This window comes from Alternaria ventricosa, assembly GCF_023758065.1.
Source record: "Alternaria ventricosa strain BMP 2768 chromosome Unknown scaffold_3, whole genome shotgun sequence".
Taxonomy (NCBI): domain Eukaryota; kingdom Fungi; phylum Ascomycota; class Dothideomycetes; order Pleosporales; family Pleosporaceae; genus Alternaria; species Alternaria ventricosa.
In genome coordinates this window covers 598,044-614,844 of record NW_026055683.1, presented here as the reverse complement: position 1 = coordinate 614,844, position 16,801 = coordinate 598,044, and the positions used below count along the sequence as shown (strand labels likewise).

Here is a 16,801-nt window from a genome sequence, read left to right as displayed (position 1 = left end):
CGGATCAGGCAAGCCAGCCATATATACTCCACCTGCATGCCTGCGCCTTCCCGTGTGTACGCCATCTGCGCCAGCGGTGATCTCATCCTCGATCACTTGCACCGTGCTTGTTACAAGTTTGTGGCCCGCTGTGGTGGCATCGAGACAGGGGTTGGTGCGTGGATGGGTTGCGCTATACGTCATCTGAACCAGAAACCCAGACCAACTGATCGTCCCGCGTGGAAACCTGCATCTCGGACAGCACCTCTTGGCTGGACGGCCGCCATCCAAGTTATCTACGCGGGGCCAAGGGCGCCTGGACTCTAGGGCTGGGGGTCTGTTGGGCTTGGCTTGATTGGTTCGTGGGGTCGCAGATTGTGTAGGCGGGCTTTGGTGGGTGCGATGACTGGACGCTAGCAGCTGGCTTCGCAGATGAACGTCTTCCACCACTTACATGCGAAGGCAGCGACTTTTTGCGTGTTAGAAGTGGCATTCAAATGCTAATGAATAGCTACCCAGAGGTGTTTGCAAGCAGGTCAGTATTGCAGCGTTCGCCGAGGTCCCCAGGTCGGCGTGCGTCACGACAGTCACGACACGAATGCAGTATCCTCAGCAACTACAGTGACAAGCGCTCGTATGGCACATCGCGACTTGCCGTTATCTCATCGTGCTTCTTCGGTTGCATCCGTATACTCGCATTCTTACTTTCACAGCAATTTGGAAGGCAGTCCGGAAGCTTTTGCCTGAAAGAATTCAGTGTGCTCTACCATGCACGTCTTTATAGTAAACTACATCGGATGTCTTCACGATCTAGTTTACTAAGCACACGATATACAGAAAATGAGATACAGGTATACAGACGGCCGGATTAGGCTGTGTATCCAGTCGCGCTTTCCTCACTCACTGCTGATTACACAACGCTCCTTCACTTACTATGTCTTGGCGCTTCTCTTTCTCACCGTCATCCATCGTATATTGAATTCCCCACAACACCATCGTTCATTCACAATATTCCCGCCACCGGCGCTGTTTGGACGCTCCATGCGATAAATAAACTTACTATCGCTCAAATGTCTAACACCGACCCCGCCGATTCTGCGCTTCTCATCGATTCGCAAGCCATCGAACAACTCCACCGAGTACAGCGCCAGATTCGTCGATCCAGAAACTCGGTTCGTGCGTCGAGATATATACTCCAGCTACTCAGCCGGCTTGTGCCCAGCCTCACAGTTGACGAGCTTCGAGAAGTTGCGCAGATTCAACAGAGCATGGAGCGTAACTTGCGTACACGAGGTGGGGCTACCGGAACTACAGGCGAAGGCGAGAATATTGTTGTTCCAGTGTCTGTACCTCAAGCCCAGTCCGCTCTCAAGCCTGCTACGACGCTTGTTTCTATGCTACCAAAGACTCCATACAACGAGGTGAAGGAGGCAGAGGGAACCGTGAACACACCCGCTTATACCAAAGTGCAACTTGCGCTCTTGGAGTACCTGAACAAGTAAGTGGTAGACATGTAAGGACTGATGTGAGAGATGTACTGATGTTCTTCAGGCACGCTTCCGAGAAGCTCACGGTCCGGCAAGCTCATAGCTGGACAGAACATATTGCAGACAACTTGCATCCCGCTGCCAAGGATGCGCTGCGTCTCTGCTACTACATGCGCTCACAGGGCTTTGATACGTACGCCGATGTTCGGGATGGCTCCATCAATCTGTATCTCTCCAAACAGGTAAGTTTACTGGGGGTTTACGAAATTTATCAGAGGCGTATACTTACCTCGTTCGCAGGCACCAGAGAAGGGTCGCAGCAAGGCCTCGTTGTATTGGAAGCAGAATTACTCGACGAACGCCATCGAGCACACGGTATCTGAAGCATACATCCCACCCCGTCCGGCGCGATACGACGATTTCATGCCCTCGGCAGTCTCCACGGCTCAACTTGTGGATGAACTCTTGGCCGGGCCAGGCCTAGGTGTCCCTCAACATGCAGGTGGCCCCGGAGAGGATGCAGGAGACCAGGCTGCTCCGGTGCAGGAGGGCGACCAAGCACAGGAAGACGTTGAACCGACCGGGCATGACGTCACTACTATGCTTGCCGTTGCTCAAGCGGACTTGGAGGCTCAATTCTTGTCCGAAACCCCCGATTCAGAGTACGTCTTCATTCCGTCCCAATCAGTGACCCCTACTAACAATTTGTCTAGCGCCGTCGAAGCTCTGCTTGCCCGCATTGAGCAGCTCAATAGCCAGGAATGAGAGGACTAGGTTGTGCGCAAAGAAGTGGGATGAAGCACTTTGGGGACTACATGGGTTTTGAAAAGGCACTTTTGTGATATTTTCGTGCCTCGAAAGCTCCAGGATGTAATGTGGCGTAGTTGTTAGGTCAGAATATAACTCCATCTGGCACTAGAATCTTTGCAACGGTCATGCTCTTGAGTATCTAATCCACCCATCCCTTGATGACTTTCCTTCTGCATCCTGATGGCACATTCCAAGTTACCAAAAAGACAACCCACCACTTGCATGGCTTCTGGACTCCGAAAATATACTCCATTACTGTTCATGTGGTGGAAGAAAAACCTCAACATATAGTACGACAAGGCCATGTTCTGGGTGCGCTCGAGCTGCTCTCCAAATGAGCGGCTCGTGAAAGCTACAACTACAAGTACAATTCCAACGCTTCAACAATTATACCCGATTGTGTTACGTGTTTTAAAAAACACATTGTCCGAGATGATGTGTTGGTCTTCCGTCTCCACCGTCGCTAACATCCATTTACTCGGACTGAGTATATAAAACACTTCCACTGCCCTTTCCTCGCTGCCATTTCGCATCCAAAACCAGGTCTAATACCTCAAAGATTCAAGGTACAGTTTGATGATCTTTTTCGAGTGTCTAAAAATCTACTACGTCTCACGCATGTCTTGTCCGCCACCCGCGTTCACGAAAAGTCACCGAAACGGCATCACATGTCTGTCAAATCGCAAAACTTTCAATCTCAACGGCCTACAAGCTCAGCCTCTGCTACTAAGATATTTGTTCAAAGTCTAGGCAAGGACGACTAGCGTGCGGCCACCACATGTAAAGAGCTGTTCTCCTTCCTTCCTTGAACCCTCCACGAACACACAAAACGTGCGCTTTTCCAAAACATTAAGAACCCAGACCTGTGTCGTCCTGGAGTCGACGTACCAAGACATCCATTTTCCCCGCACATGCTCTCCGAGAGAATTGGCCATGACATAGTATTTTGCCGCGCAGAAGGCATGAAACGATTGTTACATGTGTTCAGCTCGACGAGAACAGCTGTTACTGCCATATCTCAAAAGAGCGTCTTCTTTGGTAGCATGCGGAGCAGCGCGGTAATGCGTTGTAGCGTGCGAAATGAGAAAGTACAAAAAAACGAGAGTGTGCCGTATGATGGTCTGGATGAAGAAGGACAACAGCATTTCCAAAAGCCATGCAAGGAATACGATATGTTTCTCTGTCTTCGCGTTTCTGGCACGTGGATATAAAAGCCATGTACTCCCATCATCCCACACTCTTTCTCATACACACTCTTTGCAACCTAAATCGAGATGTAAAACACCAAAAGACAACTGATGATCGTTCCATGCTGGGAGTCCGCTTCCAAAAAACCGAAGACAACAATTCCATGTTCCTCGGTCTCCGTGTGCGGGAAGAGGAAGATTGACTGAGAGATCGAAGTCTCGTCATCAATGTCTGTCGATGTTAAAATAGTGTTTCAAAATTACTCAGAGTGTTCATGATGTGCGAGGGCATGCGTGCATCAAGGCTGAAGTTACGGCTATGCGATGACTGGTAAACATCAGAGACGGCCTGAACTCGTCAAATGATACAGCGCTTAGCGAAATGGACTTCCCCCTCCTGTGCAGTTGGAACGGAGTATGTGCTGTGCCACACTGCAAGCAGGGATTGAAGCGCCCCCATACCCCGCAGCAGCACCAGTCTCAACTCTCGACAACAACAACGACGACGCCTACAACAAGCGGACCAATTTCTGTCAGTAGGTACGCACCTGATATAGTTTGGCTGTTAAACTGAGTACTGATTCATTGACTTCGCGCAGACCTAAAATCGTTCGCTCCACCCGTGAACGCCGCAGTCAGACCGGCTCCTCAGTTGTCGAACATGGTTTCTCAGGCGCCTGGACAGCCCGATACTATATCCATCTCAGAACTAGATGATTCTAGCATCTACACACCTACCGAGACCACCGAAAACGTTAATTCAGACCCTGTGAAAGATCACGCCTGGACGAGTTGGGTGCCTTCCGATGGATCTACCGTCATCATTCGCTCCACCTCATGCGGCAATGTGCTTACATTGCTTGACGGGAACATCGTACTAGCCCCGCCTAGCGGTCGTGGATCCATCCTGTGGGAGTGTGTAGAAACTGAAGGCTGGTTTGGCTTCCGAAACTGCGTCTCTGGCAAGTTCATATGCCACGGTTGGGATGCGAGACTGAAGTGCTCGGCGGAGCAGCATGAAGGTTGGAGACACTTTACCATTACTCCAGTGCCAAAAGGGGGCTACATCATGCAAATGCTGGACTGGTGGACTCTTCGTCCTATAGTGATCAACGCCCAAAACGGGCTACAGAAGCTGGGGAGAACAGGAAACAAGCTGTCCGAAGGAGTTGTGTGGAGCTTTTTGGAGAGTGGGGCCGGTGATGCTGAACTTCAAGACTTCTAAGTAGGTCAGTCTCTCATAATCAAGGCAAAACCTTTTCGGCCGCCCTAACACTGTACCACAACGTGCGATCTCACAGAACCAAGATTGTGATGTGTCACTTGGAAGCGCGCGTTCCTGACACTTCCTCGACGATGCGATCCAGGCGTTGCGCTAAAGCTTCACGCGTCGTTCATGAATGGTAATAGTGGATAGGCACGGACGTGTCGCGGACCGCTATCTGCAGTCTGCAGCCACAGGCGCGGTACCAAATAGAGGGTAGCACGAAGCGTTGACCGGGTTTGTTGGACTCCACCTCGAAATTACATGTCCAACGCGCAAGCGGTGCGGGGAAAACGTCGCATTCCCATGGGAGGGCGCTGAGGCCCGAAATCAGGAAAATCAATAGGAAAAAGAAGGCGTGTAGACGAACGATATCCCCAGAAGACATGTCGATGCAGGCATGCGCTAGCTGCAGCGCCTTATGTAGATCAACCGAGCGAGAGGTTGGGTCCGGTACATCCGCCCTGCCACGGCTACTGGATATATACAGAATGCGCGTTTGATACCCGTCGAATAGGGCAGAGGGTGTCGCGGAAAGGGCTGCACTGTTTGCGGCTGCTGCGATGACCGAGAAGTGGTCAAGGGCTTACCGGTAGGCAGCCTTGCAAGCCACCAGGGCACCGGAGCGCTTTGGCTGGCTGTCAGAAATGAAGATGGTAGCCTAGCCTAGTGACAACAAGACGCGTTGATAACGATGAGGCTGGGGGTTGTGCGACTGTAGTGAGTGGGTGAGTAGTAAGTGCAAGTGCTGTCGCGAGAATATCGCGACACCAAATGCGATCATCGTATGTGATTACGAGTAGGTGGGGTGGAGATGTTGGAAGTTGGTCTTTGAGCAGGCGCGTTGATGAGCGGTGATGGATCCGGCTAGCGTGCAGAGGCCACATCTTTGTCAAAGGAAGTCGCGACCGGTTCATCACACCGCGCACGACCAGCATCAAAAATACATCGGACACGATGGATCGCCTTCGCAGTAAGAGAAGCCAGTCTGTTTGCACCTGCGTTACTCTGGCCGGCGCCGTTGATGTTGCAAAAATTTCCCTCTGCTCCCTGAAACGGGACGCACGGGCCACGCCACTAGCCCGTTCCTGGTGGTGATCCAGCCTACTTAATGACCTGTTCATTCTCTTAGATAGGCCCGCAGCCCACCTTCTCCGACGCGCTCCCGGCACCGCATCGAGTTACCACCCCGTCACGTGACTCACTTCCACAACTCTGACTACACAGCCCAAAACACTTCTGTGCCGTGCCCAGTGCTTCCATGGCTACGCCTGCGGGCGCCTAGTAATTTCTAATTCTTCTGGTCGCGCTCCACCTGCGAGCCTGACTATCAAAAGTGCAACGCGAAGATGAGGTTTGTCGCATATCGCATCGATGCATGCATGACGCGCTAACGCTTTGGTAGTGCCACCAGATTGGATCGTCTCGTAACGTGAGTATACCCGGCGCATGTCCTGCATGTCTTTCACTGCTTGATCAAACTACGTTGCAATCTTCTGCGACAAGTTAATCACGCTTGAATAGCCTTGCTTCTTTTGTCTCTGTTGACTTTCGCTAACCCCCGCCAAGGCTCCTCGAGACTGGCAGCACAGCATTAATCCGAAACACAGCAGCCGACCAGCTAGCCGACGTCCAAAAACAACATCCCGATGAGCTTTTCAATCTTCTTACCCGAGTCATACCCTATTTGCGATCAAAAAGCTGGGAAACGAGAGTGGCCGCTGCCAAGGCGATAGGTGGCATCGCTGCCAATGCCGACAAGTTCGACCCTAACGCCGATGACCAGGATGAGTCCGTCAAGCCGGAAGCCCAATCTGAGTCCAACGGCGATGTCAAGTCGGAAGACAGTAATGGCGCACTGGTCAAGAAAGAGGAGAACGGTGATAGCACCCTCCCACCGCTCTCCGATGGGCTCGATCTTGCTACACTGGACCTGCCTTCAATCCTCAAGTTTGGAAAGGTCCTAGCTTCTCTCGGCACCAAGGAGCATGACTACAAGCTCGCAGCCATGGACCCTGCCGAACGACTGGAATACCAAAAGAGCACCTTACTTAAGCGACTTGGCTTTGAAGGCGCATGGGTTGAGGACCTTTCACCACCCCAGGAGATGATGCCACAAACTCCCGCTCCAAAGACTCCCGGTATGCACCGTATCGACACCAACGTCTCGCGGTCAGAGAGCATGCACCATGGTAGTTCACCTACCGCAGGCACACCTGATGGCAAAGGACTCAGCAAACGTCAGCAGAATGCCTTGAGGCGCAAGAATAAGAGACAGGCCGCTGGGGGTGCTAGCAAAGTCCAAGTCGTCGACTTCAACTCAACGGCAAGGAAAGACTCACAAGCTGACCTCATCGAGACCCCTGTTCGCCCACATCCGACTGCCCTAAAGTTTGAGAAGTCGGAGAACGGAGACGAGGACGAACCCATGAACGACTACTTCTCACTTGACCGCAACGGTGGAGACGACGACGCGAAGTTTGTGAAGGAGTTCAAGGGCGCGCCGGTAGCCGAGAAGTCGTCTTTCCAAACAGAGGCTGAAGAACAAGGGCTAGAATGGCCGTTCGAGCGTGTCTGTGCGTATCTCGCCGTCGAACTCTTCGACTACACCTGGGAGGTACGCCATGGTGCTGCCATGGGCCTCCGTGAAATTCTCCGTATCCACGGCGGTGGTGCTGGCAGGCGGAAGGGGCTGAGCCGGGCGGAGAACGATCGGCTGAATCAGCGATGGCTGAATGATCTGGCATGTCGTATGGTCTGCATCTTCATGCTCGATCGCTTTGCAGATTTCACCGGCGATAATGCTATTGCGCCCATACGAGAGACGGCCGGACAAGCGCTTGGGTCTTTGCTCCAATACATGTCTCGCGACAACGTCCTTGCAACGTTCCAGGTTCTCAATCGCCTTATCATTAACCATAACCTTCCTCTCGACACCAACCCTCTTAGCGCACCCTGGGCCCTGTGCCAAGGTGGCATGATCGGACTACGGTACCTTGTTGCTGTACGAAACGACCTACTCCTCGAGGACGGCACATTACTGGATGGAGTTCTCGCCGCAGTCATCAGCGGTCTGAGTAATTCCGACGACGATGTCCGAGCCATCAGTGCAGCCACCCTCATTCCTGTGGCGAAGGAATTCATCGAGATGCGTCCAAAATCACTCGAGCACCTGATGAACGTAGTCTGGTCTTGTCTGTCCAGTTTACAGGACGACCTGAGTGCCAGTACTGGTTTTATCATGGACCTTCTGGCCAAGCTTTGTGGCTTTCCTCAAGTTTTGGAAGCGATGCAAGCCAACGCACGACAAGATCCGACCCAATCATTCCACGAATTGGTGCCACGACTCTTCCCCTTCTTACGACATACCATCACCAGTGTCCGTGCGGCAGTGCTGCGTGCGCTGATTACTTTCCTCAACATCCAAAGCGAAGGCTCGGACGGCTGGGTAGATAGCAGGGCATTGCAACTCATATTCCAGAACATCCTGCTTGAACGCAACGAAGGTGTCCTGAAACTCTCCCTCCAGCTTTGGAATGCTATTGTCGCAGCGTTGGGTAGCCAATTGGCGCCTCTCATGGAACCCATATTAGATGCCGTCATTCCTCTAACGCTCACACCTATTGGAGTATCACGTCACCCAATATCGCTGAACAAGTCACTACTCATCAAACCATCCGGACAAGCCATGGGCCCGCCACCAGACTCTGAGCCGAGCCGTAAGTCGTCTCCACCAGATGGCAGTGAGCCAGCCCAGAAGAGAAGAAAGAAGTCGCGTATTGGAAAGGACGAGATGTCAACACCTACTCCAGCCTCACAGTCTCATAACGTCGATGGACACATGATCACTGGTGATCTCGAACTCATAGGCGCGGACGTCATGATCCGTTCCAGGACTTCTGCAGCACAAGCTCTCGGTAAAGCGATGGGAGCCTGGCCTGAAGAGTCGAGGCTCGAGACCTTCAGATCTAGGCTGCTGGCTCCATTGTCCTCTCAGAACTCGTCAACCCAACTGACGGCTGCGATCATCATTGAGGAGTTTGGAAAGAACCTGGCAACTAAAGATGCCTTGGCTGAGTCGTTCGTCCAGGCCCTGCTGCCTATGGTTGAGGGCGAGAGGCCTGCCGCCTACGAGGATCTCGTGCCCAAGCTGCAGATTGTTCGGACTCAGTGCCACTCTTTGTTGAGCATCTTCCACGACGCCCATGTCCAAAGCCTGCCACAGATCGCTGCCCTTGTCCAGGGCATGCCGAATGCGAACCACTATGCCTTTGGCGTCGCAGATGCCGAGAAGCTGCTCAACGTGCAGTTCGAGAAGCTAAAGAAGGCCATGACGCCGTCCGCCCGCATGGTCGCAGGAGCAAATCTGGACACGGCACGCAAGGAAGTAGAGACGAGCATTCAAGAAGCCAAGGACATCAAGGAAGAACGCGATGTTCGCATCAAGGCCGCTGCAGCCGGTGCACTTGTCGCGCTCAACTCGCCTCCGAAGAAGCCATCACCACCGATCAAGGCGATGATGGACAGCGTCAAGAAAGAAGAGAACGTTGAGCTACAGAGACGTTCGGCAGCCGCAGTCGCTGGCTACATTGTGTTCCTCGTCAACGCTAAGAGATCTGGTGTGGTCAACAAGGTTGTCGGCAATTTGGTCAAATTCTACTGCATGGAGACAGCCGAAACACCCGAGTTCGCCGGACAGTCACACATCGAAACAGGCATTCTTACGCTCAAGAAAGATGAAGATGTGCGCGATCATCCCGACGCTGCTCGATTCGCAGAAGAGTCGCGGGCAGCCAGGATCACCAAGCGTGGTGCGCGAGAAGGTCTTGAGAAGGTCGTCGAGAGTTTCGGCGCTGAGATCTTCGAGAAGGTGCCTATCCTCAAGGATCTGATTGAACGACCCATCAAGGACGCTTTCACCGAGGCCACACTTCCCGCACAAATCTTCAACGAGGACGGCGTCTTTGGCCAGGAAGTTGTTGATGCCCTGTCGACTCTACGTGCCCTGGCCGGCAGTTTCCACCCAAGCGTCAGAGGCTTCGTCAAAGACCTGCTTCCACTTATTGCCAAGGCTCTTCAAAGCAGATTGTACGTCTTGCGGTACGCAGCTGCCAAGTGTTTCGCAACCGTCTGCAGCGTCATGTCTGTCGAAGGTGTTACCATGCTTGTCGAGAGCGTGCTACCGACCATTAGCGACGGTGGAAATGTGCATGCCCGCCAGGGAGCCATCGAGTGCATATATCATCTCATCCATGTTATGGAAGACGCCATTCTTCCATATGTCATCTTCCTCATCACCCCGGTTCTTGGTCGTATGAGCGACTCTGACAACGACGTCCGACTATTGGCCACGACCAGCTTTGCCACGCTTGTGAAGCTTGTACCACTTGAGTCTGGAATTCCCGATCCACCAGGCCTTCCGGACACTCTCCTCAAGGGCCGAGACCGAGAGCGCAAGTTCGTCGCCCAGATGCTGGATGCGAAGAAAGTCGAGCCCTTCGAGATCCCTGTTGGTATCAAGGCGACGCTTCGTTCCTACCAACAGGAGGGTGTCAATTGGCTGGCTTTCCTCAACCGGTACAACCTTCACGGTATCCTTTGCGACGACATGGGTCTTGGCAAAACGCTACAAACACTCTGCATGGTCGCTAGTGATCATCATATGCGCGCGGATGAGTTCGCCAAATCCGGCGATCCAAACTTCCGACGTCTACCCTCGCTCATTGTTTGCCCGCCCACACTATCCGGTCACTGGCAGCAGGAGATACGCCAGTATGCACCTTTCCTCAGCTGCGTAGCATATGTTGGCTCGCCACCTATCCGCGGTCAGCACAGGAATCAGCTCGACAAGGTGGATATCGTCATCACTTCGTACGATATCTGCAGGAACGACGCCGACATTCTCAAGCCCATCACCTGGAACTACTGCGTACTCGACGAGGGTCACTTGATCAAGAACTCAAAGTCCAAGACCAGCCAGGCCGTCAAGCAATTCCAGTCAAATCACCGCCTCATCCTCTCCGGTACACCTATTCAAAACAACGTGCTCGAGCTATGGTCACTCTTCGACTTCCTCATGCCCGGTTTCCTTGGTACAGAGAAGGTCTTCCAGGAACGTTTCGCGAAGCCCATCGCTGCCTCCCGGTTCGCCAAGAGTTCGTCAAAGGAGCAAGAACGGGGTGCGCTGGCGATCGAAGCTCTACACAAGCAGGTGCTTCCATTCCTCCTCCGTCGTCTGAAGGAAGAGGTTCTAGATGACTTGCCACCCAAGATCCTGCAAAATTACTACTGTGATCTATCTGAGTTGCAACGCAACCTTTTCGATGACTTCACCAAGCGTCAAGGCAAGGAGATTCAGTCCAAGGCCGGTAATGCCGACCGCGAGAGCAAGCAACATATCTTCCAAGCGCTCCAGTACATGAAGAAGCTATGCAACTCGCCTTCACTCGTTGTCAAGGGTCCCACAAACAAGGCATACGAGCCGACTCAGCAATATCTTAAGAAGCACAACACCACGATCGACGACATCGCGCACGCACCCAAGCTCGGCGCTCTCAAGGACCTGCTTGTGGACTGTGGTATCGGCGCATCCGACGTTGTGAGCGACAAGTCTGCCGCCGCTAATGGCGACCTACCAGAAGCTGTCTCGCAGCATCGTGCCCTCGTCTTCTGTCAAATGAAGGAGATGCTCGACATGGTTCAGCACAACGTGCTCGAGAAGTTGCTTCCGTCTGTGCAGTTCATGCGTCTCGATGGTGGTGTCGAAGCTACCAAGCGTCAAGAGATCGTCAACAAGTTCAACACAGACCCCTCATACGATGTGCTGCTTCTGACAACCAGTGTCGGTGGTCTGGGTCTCAACTTGACTGGTGCCGATACCGTTATCTTCGTTGAGCACGACTGGAACCCGCAAAAGGACATTCAAGCCATGGACCGCGCGCATCGTATCGGTCAGAAGAAGGTCGTCAACGTCTACCGAATCGTCACGCGCGGTACCTTGGAAGAGAAGATCTTGAAGTAAGTATCCCAGATCCTCTGACCTGTAACTCCTCCCTAACAAATTTTCCCAGTCTCCAACGATTCAAGATCGATATCGCTTCCACCGTCGTCAATCAACAAAACGCGGGTCTCCAGTCTATGCAAACAGACCAGATTCTCGATCTCTTCAACGTTTCGGCCGATTCGAACGATCCTGCCGCACTACCAGCACCGCCCAGCAACGCCAAGGACGATCGCACAGGCATCGACGAAAACGACGCCGTCGACGCGACCGGTGCGCTGAGAGAAAAGGGCAAGAAGGGCTTCTTGGACGAACTAGGCGATCTCTGGGACGAGAAGCAGTATGAGGAAGAGTTCGATCTCGACGGCTTCCTCGGCAAGATGAAGGCTTAAGCCATGCCGGTGGTTTTGAGTCCCTTCCACACTACAACTACCTTGCGCCTGCCTACCAGGCCAAGACACATCATCTTTGGGCGGAATAACAGGCGTATATTGGCGTTTCTTCTTTCCACTACGGGGCATGACATGACATGCATATGGTATCAATGTCTCATTGATCGATCCGGGTTGGTATGATGTTTTTGCATTCTCACAGGCTAGGTACTATGGAAATGTGTGTATTAGCATGGCGTTGGATGAGGGCTTTTTGTCTTTTGTTTTGTTTTTGTATCCTTTGCTCCGACTGTGGAGGGAGCTGGGAAAGTGGTTCATGTATGTCTAGCCTGTGTGAGTAGAGTATGATGTATGCTGAGAGAACTGTTATGATTGTCTTGTTACTTTGCATGCTGAGATGGTGAGCGTGGTGACGTGGTGAAGGCTACTCATCAGCACGACGTCAACGCTTGTGCGATAGCGCGGAATAACATCGCAATTTATGGGTGCACTATCAATTCTGGGTATGCACATATTCGCTATGAGGTTCATGTTACGCTTTGAAAGGAGGATCGAGCAAGCCTCTGAATTGCGCTAACGGCCAGTCTATGGTCGTTGCATGTTTATCGTAGTATGGTGGAGATGGGAGGATTTGGGCTGTGGGCAAGAAAGGGAACGGGCGCTGACCGTGGCTGTGCCTGAATTGAAGGGCGTGAGACATCTGCTTGGGTAAGAACGTGTGGATGAAGATCAAGCTGCGAGGTCGAGGCTGCTAGGGGCGTGTGGAAGAGTATGGATACAAAGACACAAGAGGGCAAGAGGTGTAGAGATATATAGGGGAAATACACCTACATTGAGATCACTATATAGAGTTACCTGACCGCGTTATGTTGCCCTGCTCTGCATCAACATTCCACCGTAATAAGAGTAGAGATGTGTAGATCGGTAACATGTTCTAGTTTTGAGGTACGAGTGTTCCAGTCCATGACCTGCCAATGATATAATCTTTGGGCAGCTACTGGTAAGACAGTCTTGACCACGATCACTACTCATTCGAAAGCCATCCATCCCTCCACATCTTCTCCGGCATAGGTTCTACCAATCTCATCACTCTGCCAGCTCCCGGAGTGATAACTCTACTCACATGCCCATATTTTGTCGGCAAGGTGACCAAAGCATCTTGCTTTAGCAACGGCCGCTGGCCATTGCTTATCGGCACGTACCCCCCGAGTACGATATCGACGCCGAAGTCATAGCACTTGGAGCGGAAACCCCAACCCATGACAGTAAAGGCCGTCACGAAGTCCATCTCGCACACCAGTCCGTAATAGACTTCTGGAAGCTCGGCCATTGCCTCGCGATTCCAGATGCGTACGAACTCGATGGAGGGGTTGCTGAGCGTTGGGTGGGACATGCGCTTGATGTGGTGGTAGAGGAGTTGTATCGAGGCCGTGGTGATGAAAGTGCGTATCGTGCGTTTCTCGGCTTCGCTGATCCTGTAGTGTGGGAAAGAGGGCACATTTGTAGTTATGCTGCCGGGTAAGAATACATCCTTGTCCTCAGGAGGTTTTTCGGGCAAGTCTGATAAATCCAAATCCGCAGTGGTTTTGGGAGCTTCGGCAAGGTGTTGGAGGAACTTGGATGTTCTGCTCTCGTAGTTGACAAGAGCCCCCGGAGTAGCGTGTTGGCCAACTGGAACGAGATCCAATCTTGAGCGGAGGTGAGCATAGTCGCGTGCTGCAGCTCTTATAATCGGTGTTAGGGATTTGGCGTGGGTGTAGGGATCGATGATGCCTGCAACCTTGGGCGATGCCTCAAGGATGAAATTTCGGATCGTCTTGTGAATGAGCGGCGCTGCTTCTTCGTGAATTTCCTTGCAGACTCGGAGAATAGAAGTGTGAGTGCTGCGGTGGATGAGTGTGAAAGATGGCTGGTGTCGAAGAGCCCAGTAGTCACTGGGGTGAGGCTCGATTGTCGTATTACTGATGATCCGAGGAAGATTTTCGTACACCATGAACCTGACCTCCTTAGGAAGGTCAAGGAAGCGAAAGGTCTCATCAGGCATTCGTGAATGTTGTTACGTTGCATGGAAGCTGAGGTTGCGGCTGGTATGAGATAAAGGAAATGAAGGTGCAAAGGCTTTTATATTCAGGCGCAAGATCAATCGTGAGATAAATCCGTACGGTTTGAACCACGGTTCCATGGTTGCGTGTAATGTGATGTTTCTCTAGTTATTGATGTTGCTGCTTTTGTAACCTTGGTTACTGACTTTATGGTTCTAGATTTTGCGGTAGCGCATCGCATTCTGAATGCATCTCACTCTTACCTTGTTGAGTGTAGCACTTGTATCACGACATCTGACCGCGTATCTTTTGAACAAACGCGCATCACACCTTGTCCGTACCTGCTCCCAAGTCGTGTTCAGCTTTTGACTCAACTGACACAATAAACTGGGCAACCGTGTCGCATGAGAAGGATTGTTATAGGCGCTCGGGCGACGTGATTATCAACCACTGGGGATTGGTGGCTTCGGTAATGGACTGGTGTTCACCATGGCTTCCTTTGCTCAGGTTCCGGGCGAAGCTCGCGAGTATACATTGGCATATAATATACAAGTGTCTCCTCCGGTATGTAAACAGGAAAGTAATCGCATCTCCAGTTCCATGCAGGCAGGGCGATGTGGATGAGTGCAGTAGTTATGGCCTGGGTCACGTCCGTCGGGTGAAGATCCAGCACTGTCTTGATCGGTTGGAAGGGCTACGGAGCTTCTGGCATTATCCGAGAAGGAGGTACATCCACAGGCGGGAATCCTAGGCATGATAGAGGTGCTGGTGGCATATTCCAGTGGCGGTGTGACGGGTCCAGGTGGTCCTTCGAGAGGCCGTAAAGTGGTCAACATAGGCCGGGGTCTCCATGCAGCCGAGGGAGGCACTTCCACAGATTCGGGCAGGCACAGCTGGAGTGGCTATGAGAACAACAGTCGCTTTGGGGAACAACGATGCAACGCAAGAAAGTTTACACAGGAAGAACAGAACCTCGGTGTACTATGAGATGTGCATCGGATGCTTCGCGACCAAGTCAAATGCCGACTGTTGTTCAGGCGTCCGGGTGGGTCACGAGCTAGTGCCAGAGACACCGATGTGCACCAATCACAAGCTGCTCACACGCAGCTCCCTTCTCGATGTCGAATGATCTGACCGCCTTATGTCGCTACGACGAGGCCGCTCCATCACGAGCCTGATCAAGCCAGCTGTGCGCTTAGGACATCTATATGATCGGCATTGATTATGTGGCAGCGGAGGGAGCGATTGGGAGGGTCTCCTGGCAGTTGTCGCCGAAGCCCACCGGAGCGTTTTCCGGCTGAATGCAGGTGTGCGGCACATGCAAATGAATGCGAGGCGGTCAACACGCATCGTGGTCAAGACGAAAAGCGCCATATTGCTGCTCCGGCCATGGAAGCTGAAGCGCGCAAGAAGAGTAATCCGACTAACAGACTATGGCAACGACTATGACGGAATCTGGAGATCGGATCGTGAAGTACCGCCGGCGTAAAGGCGCTGGACTTGAGGCCGAAACGAAGGTCGACTGCACAGGGCATGGTGGAGACGAAAGGGGACAGCGCAGAAAGCAGCTAGGACGCATTGGTAAGCGACTAATGCTTAATCTCCACCCTCGGCAAAGTGGCGTGGCCAATGCCATTATCGATTCTGGATCCACGGCGCCTCACACAAAGGACCGTTCGGTCGTGCAACACCGGCTCCGGCGCGAAAACAACATCAAGGGCAGGTGACGTCTTCCGTAAGCAAAAGACCGAGAGTGTTGTTTGGTTCTCACAGGCTCGAGCGTGCGTGAACGGCGCAGTGAGATGTTTGCAAAACTAAACATGCGCTGACGCACCCTGCAGATTCTGCAACACTGACACCGTAAAGGCACTATTTCAGGAAAATGATCTCCAGAGGCTTTGCTGGGAGGCCCAAGTGCCGGTGGAGAACCTCTGTTCAACGGGCAACACGATAAGGGCCGCCCCTGAAGATACCCTGACGAGATCGCCACCTAGAGGCTCAGCTCGCACAGAGCAGAGGCCGTGAGGACAAACGTGCCTCGCCATGTTCTCGAAATGGAAATGCTGCGTTCCTCCGCCTATAGCGCGTAATTAGAACAACAGCCGCCGGCCTGGGGATGGCGGCCTGTGTGCAGCAAGACGACAACAACACAGTCTGGACTGAACGACCAACACAGGCCGTTCATTTCTGCAACACGAGAAGCCACCGCGAGCCTCCACAGCCAACCTGCCGATCTAGTCTTAGCACCAGGCACGCACCGCCTGCGAGTGGCCAGCGGGGCGGCAGGCCAGCTTGGTTCCTGCATTAGCCCTGACATCCGCCAGACCACTTGCAGCGCCCAGATGCTTTGGCCCCTGTCGCCCGTCCTGTTTCCCCCTTTCAGTGGCCACTTGTTTCCGGTCCGCGCTACCGTGCTGTAATCTCCTGACGGTATATATCCAGCCTGCGAGGTCGCCTTGCTGTTTTTTTCACTTCACAGCCAAACTTTCGAGCTTCAAGTCCTTTGACCTTCGGTCGTCCATTCGTTGTTACCAACTAATACTATCATTAATAATACACACTCGCCAACTCTCTCCCACCACCTCCTCCACCACCAACCAACACTTCCAACTCAACCGTTTCAAGTTCTAATACCCAACA

At 52.6% G+C, this 16,801-nt stretch overlaps 3 protein-coding genes across 3 annotated transcripts; 2 read left to right on the top strand and 1 right to left on the bottom strand.

The window, feature by feature from the left end:
• Positions 1 to 1,247: 1,247 nt before the first annotated feature.
• J4E93_002137 (uncharacterized protein) lies at positions 1,248 to 2,231 on the top strand (the record flags this gene model as incomplete). Its single annotated transcript, XM_049340085.1, has 4 exons — positions 1,248 to 1,477; positions 1,531 to 1,708; positions 1,767 to 2,128; positions 2,180 to 2,231. 4 exons carry the CDS (start codon positions 1,248 to 1,250, stop codon positions 2,229 to 2,231), a joined length of 822 nt encoding a protein of 273 aa, XP_049202407.1.
• Positions 2,232 to 6,076: 3,845 nt separating this feature from the next.
• On the top strand, positions 6,077 to 12,119 carry J4E93_002136 (uncharacterized protein; the record flags this gene model as incomplete). The annotated part of the gene is made up of 4 exons (XM_049340084.1): positions 6,077 to 6,081; positions 6,133 to 6,159; positions 6,297 to 11,744; positions 11,798 to 12,119. 4 exons carry the CDS (start codon positions 6,077 to 6,079, stop codon positions 12,117 to 12,119), a joined length of 5,802 nt encoding a protein of 1,933 aa, XP_049202406.1.
• Positions 12,120 to 13,143: 1,024 nt separating this feature from the next.
• On the bottom strand, positions 13,144 to 14,163 carry J4E93_002135 (uncharacterized protein; the record flags this gene model as incomplete). The annotated part of the gene is made up of 1 exon (XM_049340083.1): positions 13,144 to 14,163. The coding sequence occupies one exon, from the start codon at positions 14,161 to 14,163 to the stop codon at positions 13,144 to 13,146; it is 1,020 nt and encodes a 339-aa protein (XP_049202405.1).
• Positions 14,164 to 16,801: the final 2,638 nt, after the last annotated feature.